Source organism: Musca autumnalis, unplaced genomic scaffold, assembly GCF_047663935.1.
Source record: "Musca autumnalis isolate F117 unplaced genomic scaffold, ASM4766393v1 scaffold_5, whole genome shotgun sequence".
NCBI lineage: Eukaryota > Metazoa > Arthropoda > Insecta > Diptera > Muscidae > Musca > Musca autumnalis.
The window spans coordinates 211,155,283-211,175,234 of record NW_027412088.1 but is presented as its reverse complement, the minus strand read 5'-3'; the positions used below and the strand labels follow the sequence as shown (position 1 = coordinate 211,175,234).

General features: G+C 35.8%; 1 protein-coding gene across 1 annotated transcript in view; it reads right to left on the bottom strand.

Moving 5' to 3' along the window:
- Window positions 1-6,831: 6,831 nt before the first annotated feature.
- Window positions 6,832-19,952, bottom strand: part of gsb-n (paired box protein gooseberry-neuro) — a 42,868-nt gene continuing 29,747 nt past the window's right edge. The window contains exons 4-5 of the mRNA XM_073955054.1: window positions 7,840-8,424; window positions 6,832-7,767 (exon numbers count right to left, since the gene is read on the bottom strand). Of these exons, the coding sequence (XP_073811155.1) occupies window positions 7,445-7,767; window positions 7,840-8,424 (908 nt within the window). The 3' untranslated portion in view covers window positions 6,832-7,444. The remainder of the gene's footprint in view (window positions 7,768-7,839; window positions 8,425-19,952) is intronic.

The following is a 19,952-nucleotide window of genomic DNA, read 5'->3' as shown; positions in this document are numbered from 1 at the left end:
ATATTTAGAACCAAAACTTCGAGGGTAAATTTAACTAAAGAAAGATCAACAATGTTTGGTGTGATTTGGTATATCACAGAAAGTCGATTTGCTAAGAAGTCTACTTTGCTACTGTGTATTGACCCTAAAGTTTTATATTTAATCAAATGTAAACAAAAATGTTTTTGAAACGACAATAATTTCTTTCCGATGACACTAACTTTACCAAAAACAAGTAAAAAAGTATCAGTCGGCTTGGCCGACAGAGATATACCCTCCGCCTTGGTCCTAAATAAAAGAAGTAACAAACGATACTTATGACGTACGTATAATACAATGTACAACATTTGGACCAAATCAGGGGCCTAATTAAGACATTCGATTCGATCGAGTATTTGCTCGAGAAAGAAAAAATCGAACTATAAAACTTATTCGCACCGTCAACCGTACATTTACTAAGGTAGATGCAGTAGCAATTTGCTACAACAATGTCAAAAAGTTTTACAGAAATATATAATTTCGTACGGTTTTCTAGTACAACTTCGTTCCGAAATTATTAATCAAAGTGTTATTCAACGATTTACATTTTTTTCTTTGAAGAACACATAGGTTTACATAGTTCGATTTTTTCATTCACGAGCAAATACTCGATCGAATCGAATGTCGTAATTAGGTCCCAGTTTTTTATCTTACGTATTACCCAGTTTAGTTGGTGCCGGCAGGCTTTTTGGAGCTCTTGGGCATTTTCCTCAAGAAGTAAGGACTTGTCCACGAAATACAAGTTGTTACAACAAAAATCAATGGAATTCGAAGGCCAAATTTTGGACCGAGTCGGCTGATCCGTTCGAGAGTTACAGTGCGCTCCAGCCACTACACAGCTTTCGGACAATTTTCTCAGGAAGTATGGACTTGTCCTGAAACAAGTAAAAAAGTATCAGTCGGCTTTGCCGACAGAGATATACCCTCAGCCTGTGTATATTGAAACAATTTTTTCCCAAAATACGTATGTATTTAGGGGGTTTTAAACATTTTGGTTGTTTGAACCGACGAAATTGTTGATTAGGATTAAAGATCAAAAGTTTTGCGGACGAGATAGTAAGAGGAATGCACCGACATTAACCGTTATGGATGTGGATCTCCAGCCACAACATATGTATGGTTCCATAGGGGGTTTTTACACCCTTCGGGCTGTTTGCTCAAGAAGTATGGACTTGCCCCTAAAAAACTTTTATCATCGTAATTGAGGCAGCGAATGCAAGTTGCTTCAACAAAAATCAAAGTGATTCGATATAAGGTCTTAAAGTGAACATATCTGAAATTTTGTGTGGGAGTTACCGGATGGAGTGGACAAATATAGTCCATATTTGAAACTGATCTATATCTGGTAGATATATTAGGATGTGTAATGTATAGACCAATTCGGCCACTCCCTTCAAGAGTTATCGTACGAACAATTTTTCCGAACATTTTTGAATTTTTGTGGAGGAAGGTACCTGAAGGAGTGGACAGGCATGGCTTAAGCTGCACTACTCCACATTTTGTGTGGGAGTTACTCAAAGGAGTTTACGTATATAGTCCATATTCGAACCTGATCTATGTCCCGTGTAGATATTACGATGTGAAAAGTATAGACCACATCGGGTACTGCCTTCGAGAGTTATCGTGAACACAATTTTCCCCAACATTTCCGAACTTTTGTTGAGGAGGTACCTAAAGGAGTGGACCGATATGGCTCATCTTCGAACTTAAACTAAGTTTAGACAAAATATTACGAGGGCAACATTTTGGACCGAATCGGCAGATCCGTTCTAGAGTTATAGACTTGCCCCTGATGAAACTGATAGGGGACAGTGAATACAAGTTGTTACAACAAAAACAAGTGAGAAAAGGCTATAGTCGGTACGAGCCCGACTATGTGATACCCTACACTACTACCCCTGTGCATAATCTTTTCACTCGAAAACATTTCTTTTACGGAGGCGAACTGAACCAATCTAATTAATATTTAGTTTTATATTTGACTACTCTCGACATCACCAACATCAATAGGCTTCTATCTCGGTGAGAAAATTTCGTGATGATCCGATCAAAATTCCGACTTGTAGTGTGATTGCAGAAAAAGTGGAAAAAAGGGATGCATTAACGACTATTGCGATATCTCTATTATTTGAATACCTACGCCAACTTAATTTGCATAATTTTAAAGATGGGATTTTCTATTTTCTTAGTCAGGCTTTGCTTTTAGAAGGTCCCGACCAAAGGTGTGACATCCGTCATTATTATTAAAATTGCAAAAATGAAAAGTTGGGTTCTATTAGCGACTATTGTGATATCTTCGTTGTGTGACCACTTAGGACAACCTACGTTACATCGTTTCAAAGGTGATATTTTCTACTTTCATTGCCAAGTTTTGCTTTTTATATACCCCTTATAGACGCTGAGATATTTGCTTTGGAATAAAATGTAGACTTTTTCTCCAAATAACTTTTATGCTTATTCCGACCCCTAATTATTATCCGACCATCACCAAAAACAATAGGCTTCTTACAAGGTTTAGATGGACAGACGGACAGACGGACGGACTGACGGACGGACACACAAAGCCAGATCGACTCAGCTCGTCGAGACATTCATTTTGATATATATAAGTATGGGTCTACGACCATTATTTCGATGCGTTACAAACTTTTTGGCCAAAACCAACTTATAATACCCTCCCCACATAGTGGTGTAGGGTATAATAAAGCGATTCGAGAGCAGACCCTTAACTGAACTTTTCTGAAGGAGTGGACCGATTGAGACCATATTGGAAATTCATGTGCAAAGTATGGACCAAATCGATTACTCCCTTCAAGAGTTATCGTGCGCACAAATGTTCTGAACTTTTGTGGGGGAGGTACCGGAAGAAGTGGAAATTAAACTAAGTTTGGACAAAATATTACGAAAGCCAAATTTTGGACCGAATCGATTGATCCGTTGTCTGCAACAGATTTCGTCCAAACAAACTTGGGGTCTAAAACCAATATTTGGATGAGGCACATTTTGCCCGTAAGGAAGTGTATATACCCTCGTTTGCATAAATGCTGAGGGTATAAAAATTAGTACATAGCTATGTGGCAAATAATCGTCTACGAAAACCAGTTTATTATTAAAGCGGTTGACGATGTTCACTATAAAAAATATATGAATTCTCGTATATAGTGTTGACACCTTTTTTAAAGATCCCATTTCGAGAAAAAACGCGTTTCTCCCCTTTTTAAGATCATACCTCAATCAATTTTGTTCCGATTTACTTGAAAATTCTACCACATATTCTATGCTACTTATACTTAAATATATTTGTAGGTAATGCTTTGCTAAGTCAGAGCGGCACTGTTATAATGCTATAAAATCGCAGTTGTTCAATAAATAGCAATTGTCTACTTTGACATAGTTATGTAACTAGTTACTCATTGATCCTAGTTACTTTATACCCATAAATTACACACAAAATAGCCTGCTTTTATAACTGGAAATGGGCTTCCTTGCCTATCATGTCAATTCACTATGTAGTTAAAGGTAATGCGGTGTGTAATATATATTGACTATTTTATAGTCTACCGATGGATAGTGTAATCGACAATGTTTCTCTCTTGTAATCACTTTTCAACATTATTTCTTTTTTATACCCTACACCACACTGTGGTAAGGGGTATTATGTCTTTGTGCATTTGTATGTAACATAAGAAAGGAAACGAAATAGACCCATAGTTCCCTTTGGGGATATACATATAATTACTTTTTGAGTCGATTTATGCATGTCCGTCCGTCTGTCCGTCCGTCCATGTATTTTTGTTCGCAACGTACAGGTCGCATTTTTTGTCTGATTCAGCTGAAAATTGGGGACTACAATTTTTTTAGCCATAGGAAGAACGCTATTGCTTTTGGTGAAAATCGGTTCAGATTTGGATATAGCTCCCATTTATATTTTCGCCCGATTTCACGTATTTGCTGCACCAATCACGCTATATACGTCCGATTTTGATGAAATTTGGAATGTTTGACTGAATTCGATCTAGAAATACGTGTCCCAGATTATATCGAAATCGGTTTAGATTTGGATATAGTTCCCATATATATTTTCGGCCGATTTCGCGTATTTGCTGCACCAAACACGCTATATAAGTCCGATTTCAATGATATTTGGAATGTATGACTGAACTCGGTCTGGAAATAAATGTGCCAAATCATATCGAAATCGGTTAAGATCTGGATATAGGTCCGATTTATATTTTACATATTCACAGTGGTGTAGGGTATCATATAGTCGGCCCCTCCCGACTTTGATACTTTCCTTACTGGTTTACAAAATAGGAAATGTCATGTTGTTTATTCATAATTAAAAAAAGTATTTTGGTGCTTTTGTTGTGCAAAAATTGAAGATACAAAAAAGAACATGTTACGGCTAATAGAAAGAACGAATAATTTTAGAAGAATATTTATAATATATCTGTGGTAAATATTGATACATATTTTGACACAATTCATTATCGCGTCATTTCATTAAATTTTTATACATTTTATTTCAGTGATTTGAATGACACACGAGAAAGACACCCCAAAAACCAAATAAACATAAGTCGCTGTGTCAAGTAGTCACACACAAGTTCCAGTATCAAGGATCAAGATGAACCTATCATTTTTATATGTATACAAGATTATATTGTCCTTTGTAAAATTTTTGCACGCCATGTAATAAAATATAGAGTGGCTAATGTATATATGCATTTACCCATTTATCTGACTTCAACTTACTAGTCATTTTGACTGTAATTTTTCGACTACCGAATTGACTGGTTAATTTTAATGCAATGAAAAGACAATTGCCCCTCCTATGACATCGCCATGTTAAATTCACCAGTCTATAGCACTGAGAGTAGATTGGGTGGTAACTAGTTGTGTTTACCAGTAGCCAGCAAAATTGCTAGTTATTCCCCAGTTACCCGAAGAATTGGGATGCCTTTGATGATTTACACATACATACACTCCGATTCATCTGAATAGAACCAGCAAATATTTGTCTACAAATACCGTTATATCTGACGAAAGGAGAGGAATTGTAAATTATAATTTTGTGGACATGTAGAGTATATAGTAGCAGATATTTTCAATACCTAACTTGTTGCGTTATAACGGTACTTTTTACTCGCTTTATGAAAAATGTCAAAATATTAGCATGTTTTAATGGTTCACCAGGATAGAACCACCCTTAAAATTTACACAAATCCTTTGTTAGATGTGGTAAACTTTAACATAAAACTATTTATAATTATAAATAAATGCCGTTAGTGATGATTGCCAACAAATATTGTGCAAAAATTTGTATTAGGGTCTTGAAATTTGATAAAAATTGAGGCTTAGAGCACCAAACAATATTTTTATGAAGAAATCGGTAGAAATAATTTATAAAGTCAAAATTTTATATTTATGTTCAAAATTTTCTATACTACAATAAAATTACAAAAAAGCCACATTTGATAGGTTTATGAGTCCGAAACAGAGGAAATATGGTAAAGATAACTCAAATTTCTACCTTTCGAATCCAAAAATTGATATTTTATCTCAGGAAAGTGAATGCAAATCGATGGGTTCCAGCCAGTTTCGTTGGCTGTGAACATCTACAGGTCCAAAAAATAAAGAAAATCCCACCGCCGAACGCTTCATGTCAACATCAAGGGCTTTGATTTAAAGATATCGCATGGCAAGGAAAGCACAGAAATATAGGCGCTATTTTTGTGTAATAACGGATCAGAAATATTTTTGCGGTACTTATACTATGAGAAAAGGATGTGTGAACATCATAAATATCAAAATTAAACCCTTTCCTTTCGAAAAAATTAACGTCTGCATTTCCCTATCGTTAAGCTGTTTCTTCACATCAAATGTCTTAGAACCTTTTGAAATTCCAAGGACTTGATGTCGACATGAAGCGTTCGGCGGTGGGATTTTCTTTATTTTTTGGACCTGTAGATGTCCACAGCCAACGAAACTGGGTGGAACCCATCGATTTGCATTCACTTTCCTGAAATAAAATATCAAATTTTGGATTGGAAAGGTAGAATTTTGAATTATCTTTACCATATTTCCTCTGTTTCGGACTCATAAACCTATCAGATGTGACTTTTTTGTAGTTTTATTGTAGTATAGAAAATTTAGTATTGAAAATTTTGAACTTAATTCAGTATAAAATTTTGTCTTTATAAATTGTTTCTACCGATTTCTTCATAAAGATTTTCATCAAATTTCAAGACCCTAATACAAATTTTTGCACAATATTTGTTGACAATCAACACTAACGGCCTTTATTTATAATTATAAATAGTTTTTTGTTAAAGTTTACCACATCTAACAAAGGATTTGTGTTAATTCTTACGGTGGTTCTATCCTGGTGAACAATTCAAAAATGCTAATATTTTGACATTTTTTCATAAAGCGAGTAAAAAGTACCGTTATAACGCATATGTGAAACATGTTAGGTATTGAAAATATCGGCTACTATATACTCTACATGTCCACAAAATTATAATTTACAATTCCTCTCCTTTCGTCAGATATAACGGTATTTGTAGACAAATATTGGTTGGTTCTATTCAGATGAACCGGAGTGTATGTATTCATACAAATCATGGTACAATAATACAGGTAGCATTATCATGCCAGCTGATGGTAACATAATGTGTCAACTGCATTGAATTGATGTCAAATTTTGACACCTTATGTTACCAACAATTGCCGATGCGGCTACCTGTGTATTTGTACCATGATACAAATGTAGTTCTAGCATAATAGAAATGAAAACTTTCTTAGTTGTTATATCTTTATATATATTGATTTATTTTTAATTATCTCATTTTCTCTACAATTTATAAAAAGGTCCGTATATATGTACATACATGCTAATTACATAACTAGTTCTGAATCGGAAATCTAAGGACTCCATTAAATATGGATATACATAATTACATACAAATATTTAACTTTGGACAACAGCCGTCGTGATTCGGACTATGTCTAGCGAGTGGCAGCACTTGGCATGACCTATTTCTCAACACGTTTATATTTCTATATTGAAATCTGGGTTCAGTCTTATCTTCATACATAGAACGTGAATCACCTAGCTCTCTTTTTTGGCTTAAATCTTCCATATTCTCTCTTCTTTACTTATCCTTCGTTGGTCTTCGTTTTATGTCATATGTCATCAACATTAAGGTAGTCCATGGAAAGGGATGATGGTAGGAAAAGTAGGAACGATTTGATTTTCTTCTATGTTAAGCTACGTTTACATACAAACACATAAACATACATGTTTAATTTGACCTATTGGACACATTTTCATATACATATGTCAAATTAATCATAATAATGGATCCTATGTAAACGTTACTTTAAATGGTTAATCTCGAATTGAATTCGGGTAAAATGAATTTCATGACCAATATTTTGCATCGCTTTGGGTATGTGGTATATGTTGATATGTTGTCGGAACAGCGGCGGTAGCCGCTGCAGTGGCGGTGGAAACACTGTTATGCGTCAAAGTGCCAGCCGCAGCCGCATATTCGTTGAGTTGGGCATGATGGGCAGCTGAGTAATTGGCAGCAGCTGCTGCCGTTTGATAGGCTGCTGCTTGAGACCAATTCGAAGGATTTTCCAATTTAGGATAATTATCGTTGAGATGAAGCGATGGTGACATCTTCGAAACACTTTCGGCCGTTAGTTTAGAGAAATCATCTATCGAAAGCTTGGAATAGTCTGCGCAAAAAATAAAGACAAAATATTTATGTTACAGAATAGTTTTTATTACTTTTTTCGCTATAGACCTACCTTGATGATAGTAATTTTGTGGGGGAAAGTGTGTATTATGAAAACTTCCAGAGAATCCTTGGTGAGCCGACTGTGCTGCCATTAAATCGTAGCCCCCCATTTGCGTATGATGGTGATGATGATGTTGGTGAGCAGGATGGTGAGCCGCAGCCGCTGCTGCCGCCACATGTACACTATGCTGTTCGTTCATACCCGTACTTGAGGCTGTACTACCTGCAGCTGGACTATAACCCATTGATCCCATGGCCAAAGAACCAAACGATAGAGCACCCGCGCCACTGGCAGTTGTTCCAGCCGACGTTGCTACACCTGTACTATTGGGCGCACTATTCATATTAGCGCCTCCAGAATGCTTGCGCAGCCTCGCCCTTCGATTGCTAAACCAAACTTGTATTCGAGCCTCTGTCAGCTGTGTGGTTTGGGCCAATTCTTCACGAGTATATACATCTGGATATTGAGTGCGAGCAAATGCTCTTTCCAAAGCTTCCAATTGGTCGGCGGAAAAGGTTGTCCGAGATCTCCGTTGTTTGCGCTTTAAAGGTATACCCGGCTCAGATTCGGTATCACTAATATCAGAATCTCTCCCTGAAATAAATGTAAAACATAAACAAAAAGTCATTAGTAGAACCACATATGTTAATTAGGGTTGCATTTTTTTTTGCATTTTTTGAAAATATATAAAATACCACTAAATAGCCGTGTAGACCATGAACAAATATTATGAAATAAGTTGAGATTTTTCTCCTACCGTTAAAAAGTACCCTGACCGATTGCATGTAAGTTTTCTATTGCAGTTATTTCTTTTATTTTTTCATTACGACCGCAAGTCGTTGGATATAAACTTGCATATCAGACCATTCTACATAAGTATAATATGTATATTATATGGGCAAATCGCTATATTTGAATTATTTTGAATTAAATATATCAATACGGTGTAGCAACAATGCTTCAATCCATAAAGCGACCAGTTCTCAAGCATACAAACCGTGAAAAAGTAAAGAAAATAAAAAGAAATAAAACGCGTTTTTGAGTAAATGAGCATGTACATTCATTCCCATAATTATTTGACAAGTTTGTCTGTCCGTCTGTCTGTCTGGCTGGCTGGTGCGCACGATAACTCTCGAACGGATGAACCGATTCGATTCAAATTTTGGCTTTCGTAATCTTTTGTCCAAACTTAGTTTAAGTTCGAAGATGAGCTATATCGGTCCACTCCTTCCGGTACCTCCCCCACAAAAGTTTGAAAATGTTCGGAAAATTTGTGGGCATGATAACTCTTGAAGGGAGTAACCGATTTGGTCCATACTTTGCACATCGTGAAACTTCTACCAGACTTAGATGAGGTTCCAATATGGATTCAATCGGCCCACTCTTTCGGGTACCACCCACACAAAATTTCGGATAAGTTCAGTTTAGGACCTGCACTCGAATTGCTTTGATTTTTGTTGCAGCAACTTGTATTCACTCCCCCCCCCCCCCCATACGACGGTACAAGTTTCATCAGGGGAAGTCTATACTTCCTGAGGAAATGGCCGGAAAGGTGCAAAAAGCCCCTATGACACCTTGTGAAGTGGTTGGAGCGCAAGATAACTCTCGAACGGATTTGTCGATTCGGTCCAAAATTTAGCCTTCAAAGCACAGTTTAAATTCGAAGATGGGCTATATCGGTGCACTCCTTCAGGTAACTCCCCCACAAAACTTCAAAAATGTTCGGAAAAAATTTGCGCACGATAACTCTTGAAGGGAGTGACCGATGTAATCTATACTTTGCACATCCTAATATTTCTACCAGATATAGATCACGTTCGAATATGGACTATATTTGTCTACTCCTTCTGGTACCTCTCACACAAAATTTCGGATAAGTTCATTTTAAGACCTGCTCTCGAATCACTTTGATTTTTGTTGAAGCGATTTGCATTCGCTACCTCCATTACGACGGTAAAAGTTTTTTCAGGGGCAAGTCCATATTTCTTGGGAAAACAGCCTGAAAGGTGTAAAAAACCCCTATGTCACCATATGTGGCTGTCGGAGAGCACGACATTTGGTCTTGGTCATATTATATCCAAACTTAGTTTCATGGGCAATACCGGCGCACAACTTTCGATACTTCTCCCAAATATTTAAAAAAATGTCACTAAATGCTAGGACGATGTCACTTGAATAGGGCAACCAATTTTGTCCAAACTTTGGATCTCCTAATATTTTATCAAAATTTAGTTTAACTTCTAAAATGGTCCATATGGGTCCTCCCTAAGGGTACCTGTCCTACAAAATTTCAACATTTGTGTCTTAGTGCAGTTAATTCCTAATCCACATTTTTGTCGGCAAGTTCAAATGTCCAAAACGGGCCACAAAATTCTGAAGAGAACTTAAATGCATTCGATCTGTCCGGAGGTAAAAGTTTCGCTTTACATTGGCTGAGGGTATACATCTTTCGGCAAAGCCGTCTGACACTTTTTTACTTGTTTTGGTTTTTTATAAATATCTAGTTACTAAAGTACTTTAATTTAGTAATACATTTTTACAACTTAGGGGTAGTTTACACTGTATGTAAATGTCATATGGCATGAAATTTTCCATCGTTATATAGTCGCTAATATGTTCAATATTGGGGATTTTCCTTACGCCATTTACTTTGTGCGTCCACACCAGCAAAATTGCGATAAAATTACGTCTTCACATTGCCTGCGTAGGTATATATGGAATGTTTTTATTTCGTGTCATATGACATTGATAGATAGTGTAAACTACCTATTAGGTAATAAATGTACTCATGTACTTTTGTAACGAAAAAAAATTTCACTGCGTGGCATAAGCATTTTGACAAATGTGTTCTATTATTTTAGATCTCAACAATGAAAAATGACTTATTTATGCCTTTGATTACACTGTGCAACATTTTCAAGGTAATTTTGTGCAAACAACTTCTAATGTGGTTTTTACGGAAGTACAGACCCAATAGGCAAAAGCCATATTTGGGTTTTGTTTTGTTAGATCGGGTTCGGATTTTAAGGCTCTACCTAAACATGGTTAAATATTGACTTTTTAAAGCAAATCGGGGCTATATCTTTGAAAGCAATACGAATCTTTCCATGACATCCTCAAAAACTTGTAGATAAGAACAAGAAGAAAATATTTGGAAAAATAATGAGCACGAATAACCTCATTTAATGTCTCAAATTTTGTAATATATCTACAAATTCCGTAATCTGTATATATAAAAGAGTTGAGTGATGATGACTAACAGATCTACACGGCTCAGACGAAACGGCTGAAGCTTGAATCTTTAATTTTTGGGAGGTGGTTAGTCTTGAGGTGAAGGTGATCGATAAGACTGGATTTTTGGAAATTCGACCTAGAAGGGTGTGAAAAGTACTAAAATGTACTAAAAATGGTGTAATTTGTGTGGCTGCTAATAATCAACGCCCAGACGAAACGGCTGAAGCTAGAATACTGACATTTTGGGTGGTGGTTAGTCTTTGGGCGAGGGTGATCGATAAGGCTCGGTTTTTGGAAATTCGTTCTAGAAGGGTACGAAAAGTACTAAATATGGCACTATTTGTATTTGGCGAATCAGTAGAGCTAGAATTCTGAAATTTGGAATGAGCGTCATTGATGGAATATAGGATGTACGTTCGAACTGTTTTTAAAGACTCGAACTATATGTGTACGTAAATTACTGAAATGTACTAAATTTAGTACAATTTGATATTATGGATAGACCTAAAAGCTTGAAATTTGGAATGAGAATCAAAGTTGAGAAGTAGTGTTGATACAAGCAGATGGTTTTGTAAATGTGTACTCATGTATACAATTTGTTGGTGTGGTGTTATATCCAAAACATTTAAATTTTTCTTAATGTTATCTTTGGCAAAAATATTTGCTGGAATGTAATACACAACTCTTTAAAACATATCTTTGTTGTAAAATGTCTCTCGCGTTGTGTCTAACATATTTTCCAACGACAATTTGATAAATATGTATATCGACAGTGTATTGAAATTTCAATATGAGCATAAACAGCCTGTGTGAACTTTGTTGGAAATGTATGGTATAAAATACCGCCTAAACGGCATGAAATAAGTGTTTTACAGTTTCAGAATGTTCTGAAGAATTGCTGCGCACATTATTTGGATTTTTTTTGCGAAAGGTTACTTAGTTCAACTCTCAATAGTTTGGCTGTTACTGACCATAATTCCAGAAATTTTGTTAAGTTTCCTATATTTTATTAATTTTGATGCGCTAGGTGCGGTTTTTCCTAGTTCTACTACTTTAGGACTACCCCAACTCAAAATTCTTATTAGTTTCTGAGATCAATGAAAAAGGGTCGTTTTAGTCCGGTATAGGTGAGGCCATAAAATCCAAACCCGATCTAAAAACACAAAACCCAACTAGGAGTTTTGTAGTCTCAATATGTACAAGGTGGAGCAAAAGTAATACTCCTATCAGAAAATGCTATAATTTTTGCGATTGGCCCCTAATGTCAGTTCTGTTTTGACATTTGTGTAGTAAACACATGCGAAATACACGTTGATAAACAATGTTACGCTACACTGTTCCAGACCGCGGAATATTGGTGACTATTTGACCAATAATCGGACGGTGACTTTGGCACAACGTGAATTTCGTCGCAGACGTTTAGCCGCTCGCTTCGAAGAGACTGGCACAACACGAGATGCTGCCAGGCATGGCAGACCCCGGAGTATCCGTTCTGCAGAGAATATTGCTGATGTAGCCGAGGATGTCACGGAAGCGCCTTCGACATAGACCAGACGACGTGCCACGCAAATGCGTATCAGTTGACTGTCTTTACAGCGAATTTTGGTACGATATTTGAAGATGTTTCCGTACAAAGTCCAGACGGTGCATCAGCTGTTGAACGCTGACCGCCAATCGCGTCTAACATACGATCAATCCATCCTTAATCTCGACCAAGAGGAAGATGATTTTTCATCAAAAATCATGAGTGATGAGGCGCTCCAGACTTCTTTTTGTGGGGCTTTTTGAAGTCGCGGGTTTATGTCAACAAGCCTCAGACTCTTTCAGCTCTTAAAGACAATATCCGCCAAGAATATTAGGACCTATCGCCGGAAGCTTTGGCCAAAGTGATGTAAAATGCCATAAAAAGGGCTCAAATCACAATAAACTGTGACGGCGGCCATTTATCTGATATCATATTCTCGACTTGATGTAAAAAAAAAAAAATTAAAAGACCAAATAAAAATAATCCACAAGAAAAATCAAAGTTTTTCATTTTTTTTTTTTTTAAATTACAGCCAAAAAACTTCGGAAGATTACTTTTGCGCCACCTTGTACATTCTGAAAATGCCCAAAAGAAGTTGTTTGCATTTCAGTGTTGAACAGTGTTATTATCATTTACGGTGAAAGGAATATATTTCATAAACATTTGTATTATTATGGAAACATTTACTGATCGATATTTCAAGGTTATAGGGGCATTCAAGAGATTTATCCTTAAATACCATTTTCGATGGTTTTCTCCCATTATTTCGTAATATTTTGTGGATTTCAACATTTTCATGAGACTAAGAACATTTTCTATCTTACAAATAAGATATTTAAAGAAAATAATTTAAAGTATGAAACAGAAATTCGCTGCCAACCTGCTCTATAAAATTCAGCCTTACCATAGGAGGAATATTCTGCCAATGAATACGTAACACTTCGATATGTTTTCCGCCATGTTGTTATGAAAGATAGTTTAATATGTCAAAATATTAATTACAGTCCATTAACGATAAAAAGAAAATATGCCAGTATTTTAAAGGGTGGATAAGATAATTATGATATCTGGGAGCATTTATGCATGGAAATAACATCAGAATGACATTTATTTCACAAAGATTCCAACTATTTGGCTCAAGTTTCACGAATGAGATGAATTATGTTCAAATATACATTTATCTGTCTACAATATGCTCTGCCATAATGATTGGGTAGGGTAAATGATTTTTTTTTGGAAATCGAATGGGCATTTTTTGTGGATATGCGTTCTGAACCGAGTGGAAAAGCAAAATATGACTTCAAATTATTTTTTTTTTCTAATGTCTTGAGGTTCAATTTTTAATAGAGAGCTTCTTTTTAAATCTAACTTGTTAAGAAATTGTGGATTTTTTTATGCAAAAGTAGGGTTACATATTAAATTCTGTTATATTTATTGAAGATCAACCTCTGCAAATCCACATTTTCTGCCTACATGATGCATTTTTGCAGCGTTTTCAGTACTTTGATGTTCATTCGTTAAAAAATAAACAGATAACTGCAGTAATATCTGATCTTTAGTTATCTTTATTGCCTAAACTGTTATTTTATATTTCGTTACAAAGTTTGACACCAACATTCCCTATACGAGTTTAAAATCTATGACTATCAAATGTATTTTTACTTAAGTGTTAATAATTTAGCTAAAACAATTAATTTTGGTACCAAAAAGTACGATTAAGTACCAAAAGTAAAATAATCATGACGTTTCAAAATACTTATGCCGTTTTGCTTTTGCCTCCCTATTTGAACATCCGCTTACCCAAACAGAAAGGAAGCTAGAATTTCTGTGGTCCATAATTTTTTTTTTCATAGCTGAGAGGTCAAAGAGAAACCCCGTTCTATGAATACTGACAATAATTATATGCCTTTTACGACAAATGTAGATTTTGTCAAAATAATTATACCTGTATCGACAGATTACCTGTTTAATGCGTATTCCGTGCGCATGCTGGCCCGTAATTAAAAGAAGAATGTGGATAAGTAACAAAATCACAAATAAAGCACCGAAGCTTCCAGGAATTCCAGGAAGTCGCCAACAGCTACACGTACTTTGAGAACATGGATTCCAGCCGATCTTAGAAAAGCTACGAAAGGTCAGTGGTGGTAATTGTAAGTAAGTATTCTCCCTACTGTCCGTACGAAATGAACTTTAGGCTCCAAGTTAAGTTGTTGGTGGACAAATTTAAGTTATTTGTCGTATTTTAATGAAAGTATTTGCCTTAATATTTATTTATTACATTAAATTATAACTTACTACCAAAATGAATTGTGAATAATGTTTGAATTGTATCAATAAGATATGAAGTCATATGTGCAGTATTCTTCTCGATAAGGCTTTTGTAAATAGAATAAGTACCATTGCTATAATTGGTTACCTTCATTAAATCAGGTAAAGACGCGCTATTGTTTTCGTAAGCCACAAAAGGACACGAATTAGAAGACACTTGCCTATTTGTCACCCTTTTGTTATATTGTGCAACCGTCATCGTTAAATGCCGGAAGGATACTCAATTAATTTATGGGTTTCTCAAACCACAAAAAAAAAAAACGAAAGGAAATCTAACCACACACAAACCTACGGCAATCAGCGTGAAAACAGGCAGGACATTCTTTAAAAACGGAAACGATACTACAACCAATTCCATCGCATGAACGAACTTATTTCAAAATGTCGATTTCCGCTTTAGCATAACATTAAATATTATTTGTCATGACATGGTATTCTTTCTATTGAAACGAAGAGAAAGATTAATTCTCTCATCTTCATATTACCTGTAATGAAGCATTCATATCGTATAGAGATACGACATGAGTTTTTTGTTATTCCGTTTCGGAAATCCGTTAAAACGCCTGAAATTGTATTGATACTCTGAGTGTTTTTATTCAAGTCCTCTCAATTCATATTCTCACATTTCTCACAATCCACTATGAATGAAATTCATTTAAAATAGTGAGATTTTTTTACAAAATCGTGCTTGTTTCATATAATTTTAGGGCATTTAACTGGATCTTTCCCCATAATCATCTATAAGAGTTAGTATACAATACTATGTATGTAGCTATTCACACTTGTTTCTGATGTGTATTCACTAAACTATTTCCCATCAATGAGTGCTGCCTGATTCTTTAATCAGTTGAATGAGCACCACTCGTCGTAGGACTTTAAATCAGGTTATAGTTTACAATTCGAGTATATAAATTTCAAGTATGATTTGATTGCATGATTTCCCAAAGTCAAAACATGGTGTACTGAACACCCAAACAAAAAAGTTATCTATAAACGTGAGGAAAAATACAGTTGTTTTGGCTTAGAATTACTTATTTGAAATACAGAAACAACAAATAAGTTTTAGTTTAAAGCGCAGAAAAAGTAACGGATATTGCGTTATGGGTAACATTTGGCCAATACCAATTATAGTACTTTTTGAGACAATAGATTTAATTTTTGAGCGCTACTTTTTATGTCTGCAGCTACGACTCTGACGGATGCAGGAGACACGTATTTGGAAGACCTTTTGCAGGGCAATTGAAGAATTACGGGTATTTTATGAGAATGTCTTTTGAATTTTGGAGTCATACAAGACCGAAAGGAAAATATCGCATTTTGTCTCCTAGATTAGAAGAACTTATTTATCTCCGATTGCTTCTTAAAACTAAGTAGTTCTTTCGAATTTGGTACAGAAATTGTAGAAATTGTAATTATAGTCTCCACTATTTGATATATTTTGAAAGCTTAACGGTTTTCTCACAGGGGAGAATCTGCAAATTTCGGTCCAGTCGAAGTTAACGTAGGTTTTTATTGGATTCTTTTTTAAATGGTAGACAAAGTTTCTAACAATTGACATTTTATGAATATGTTACGAAAACCCCAACTGTATAGTAAATATTTTTTAGTTAATGTTGTAGAAATTACTTTCATAGTCTCCAGCGGAGTTGTAGTCGGAGTCGTGAAAAATGGGGCTGGGGTTGGAGTCTGACAAAAAATGGCTCGACTTAGACATAAGCATAAATCAAGCAAATAACCCGGTCAATACCAAACATTACAAAAACTTCTCAAGATCACATCCCGTACATATTGAAAATTCACTGAGAAAGGAGTAATAAAAAGGGATTTACATGACGCAATAAATGTATTATGAGTTTCATTATAAAAAAATGTTAAGCGATAAAGTAAAGACTGTTGATTTTTTTTTATGTTCCCACGGTTCACAACTATAAAGTACGAAGTGTCTCCTTATTAGCGATTCCACAATTGTCGTATACTTTATTTATGGTAACCTAATAATAGCTACAAAGAATGTTGAAGGAGGAATCCGGATACAACATAATGATGAATATTCCAAAAGCCGAATTGTAATAAGAACTACTTTACCATGACAAATCTGTCAAAAGATTACCGCCGCCATTAATAAAATTATACATAATCTCGAATATGCTCTGACAAATTTAGAACGGCCCACCATAGTTGAGGACATCAGACTTGGTTTGGTATAAGCAGACATTCCTGGGAAGCACGTCTCGTCGGTGGCTATCAATAAGGGTGTTAAATATGTTTAATTTGACAACTTCAGTTCGAGTCGTGGCCACAATCGTATGTTCAAGAGGTGACATGAATGGTGCCGCTATTGTTTGTTTCGAGAGGCAGTTGACAGTTGGAATAGAGTTACAAACATGTTAATGACAATACGCAATACCAAGTAGGACAACAACTCTCAAAAATCACCAAACCGCGGCAGCCAGCAACCACCTACGCCTCCACAAACACACACATAAATGCAATGGGCCAAATGAAATATCCATATGCACTTATGTGTATGTTTCGAGGAAGTTGTTTGTGAGTTATTTGAGTAAAATTTAGGTTCAGTCCATAACGTTTTCGAAGGTTTCACGTCGTTGAAATAGTGAGTAGAATGAGTTTGATTGGTCATAGAAATTCACATTAATTTAAAGCACAAAACCTGGCGTGGTTTGTGTCAAATAGATTCAGATCAACTTGCGTAGGTCTACGAAAAGGGCTAAGATATACTTATTTCGCGTTCTCTAAATGTCAATTGTCAATATTCGCAGAATATCATATGCGAGTTTTTTCTGCACGAAGATAAATTGTAACCAGTTTCGAGATTAATTTATGACAGAATCCAATTGAAATTGAATGAGCGAATCTATAGCGTAAAACGACAAGATATCGCAGGATGCTGATTATGTAAAATTTTGGAAATTATTAAAGAGATTTCCTTAGGCTGTTGAATTATGAGTCCATCGAAAATACACTCTTGCATTTCCTATTCATTTCAGCCTTTAACATAAACAGGGTAAGAACTATTTGTATTTGTTTTTGGAAGAAAAAAGATATTGGAATTATATGCCCTTCAATAGCACACAAGATGAAATCATAATTTTTCAACATGAACAAACGTTGTCGTATCTGAGGTTCTCTGACACTTGGCGGTGTTCAATGAAGGAACTGGGAATGGTTTATTTCCAGCGCAATGACCTGCGAACACAAAAAGTATTCTTCACCCTACCAAAAAAATATATATTAAAAATTAATAAACTATTTTTTAACTAATCAAACCTCACATTAAATCAACATAAAAAATAGAAACCCACATCAACTGCTTTGTTCCCAGTCACAGCAATCCCCATTGAGTGCAACGGTGGCCCCACAAAATGAGAAAATACCGACAGAGACAAAGAGATGAAAACGACCGTACAGGACTCCCTGCCGAGAACTAAAGATGCCGCAAAGTGGAGGTACATTTGTATAACACACTAAAACTCGAATATAAAGTCGACATGGCTTTTGTTCGGTTGACACTTTAAATCGACGGCCATAAAAGAGTGGGGCAAACGTACAATTTGTACATCGGAAAGGCATCGTTGAACAGGCATTGCAAAGGTGTGTGCATATTACGACTTTCTTTCATTTTCCTTCATACTGGAAGCAATAATGGGAGAGAGGTGGTGGGCGAACGCACACAACGGATACACATAACGAGGTGTTCAAAACATGATTTTTGCGCAATCACCGTCGGTATTTTCTCCGCAAAAGGTCAAGGATTGATACAAAATAAAAAGGTCAAAGTATAAGTAAATGTACGCCTTCAAATCAAAGGAAACATCAAATAGCTGCCGCAATGGTATGTGCAAAAAAACACAGAACGATCTTAGGAGGCGTCTTTGAGTCTCATTGCAGATCCTTGAGATCTTTCCTTCAGTGCTCTATGTAAAAAACATAAAAATAACAAAAGGCAGCATTGAGGGAACGACAATGACAATGTGTACATTGGACAGCCAATTGACTGCAATTGCAACCTGTTACTGCACAGCAATGCTGTGTGAATGTCTCATAATGTGTATGTGTTGCATTGTTATGGGGGTAAATGTTACGAGATTTCAGTCCTTGTTAGAAATGGGAGTTGTCTGTGTTTGTTGTTCTCGTCCGGGAACAAAAGGTTCCGTTTTGTCTGCGCCGCCCGTGTTTTCCTTTTCGCCTTTTTATTTTATTGTAGGTTCCCTTAATCTCCGTCATTACCTTTACTGGCATATTTCTTTCTTTCAAAATTTATTAATTAGCTCAAGTGATTTGGTAGTTTTTTACTTGATTCTGTCGGCATTTTAGATCTATTGTTCGTCGTAGCATTGTTTGCCCACATAAGGTGGGTTTGACTTTTGGTCAGGTCGCACAGTTCAAAAGGTGAAAAACAAACAAGAACTAAAACAAATTACCGCAATATTTAACAGCATTTAGACACCTTGCAATTGTCGTCCTCTTCGGAATATTCAAAGATATGACATGATTAGAATTTGTTTTGCAATTTTTTTCAATACACGTCTTCTCTCGAACTCAGTCTGAATTATAACTATTTTTTTTTTTTGGTACCTGCTTAAATCTTCGAATTTGATTGCTAATTTTTGCTATAATTATTGTGTTTTAAATTTAAAATCTAGGCTGCACAGAATTGCATTGTGCTATACGAAAAATTTGCAGGGATTTTTATACATTAATTCAGTTTTGTTGGAGTCCATGGTAGACGAAAATTCCTTTGGTATCATTGGGTTTTTTGTTTTTCCGCAAAAATCTCCCAGTTTAAGCACTTTTCTTTAAAAGTTAGTTAAGGCGCACCGCGTCCATAGAACAGTACATCTTAATTTTCAAGGTTTGTACCACATAATTCAACCGAAATTTATATAATTTGGTATTTAGTCTTCGTTGGGGGGATTAAAATATTCCCACAGAAAAGGGTCGGTGCAGGTCCACGTTTTGATATAGCTCCCATAGAACAGATCCTCCCAATATACGAAATTTTGAAGGTTTTAGC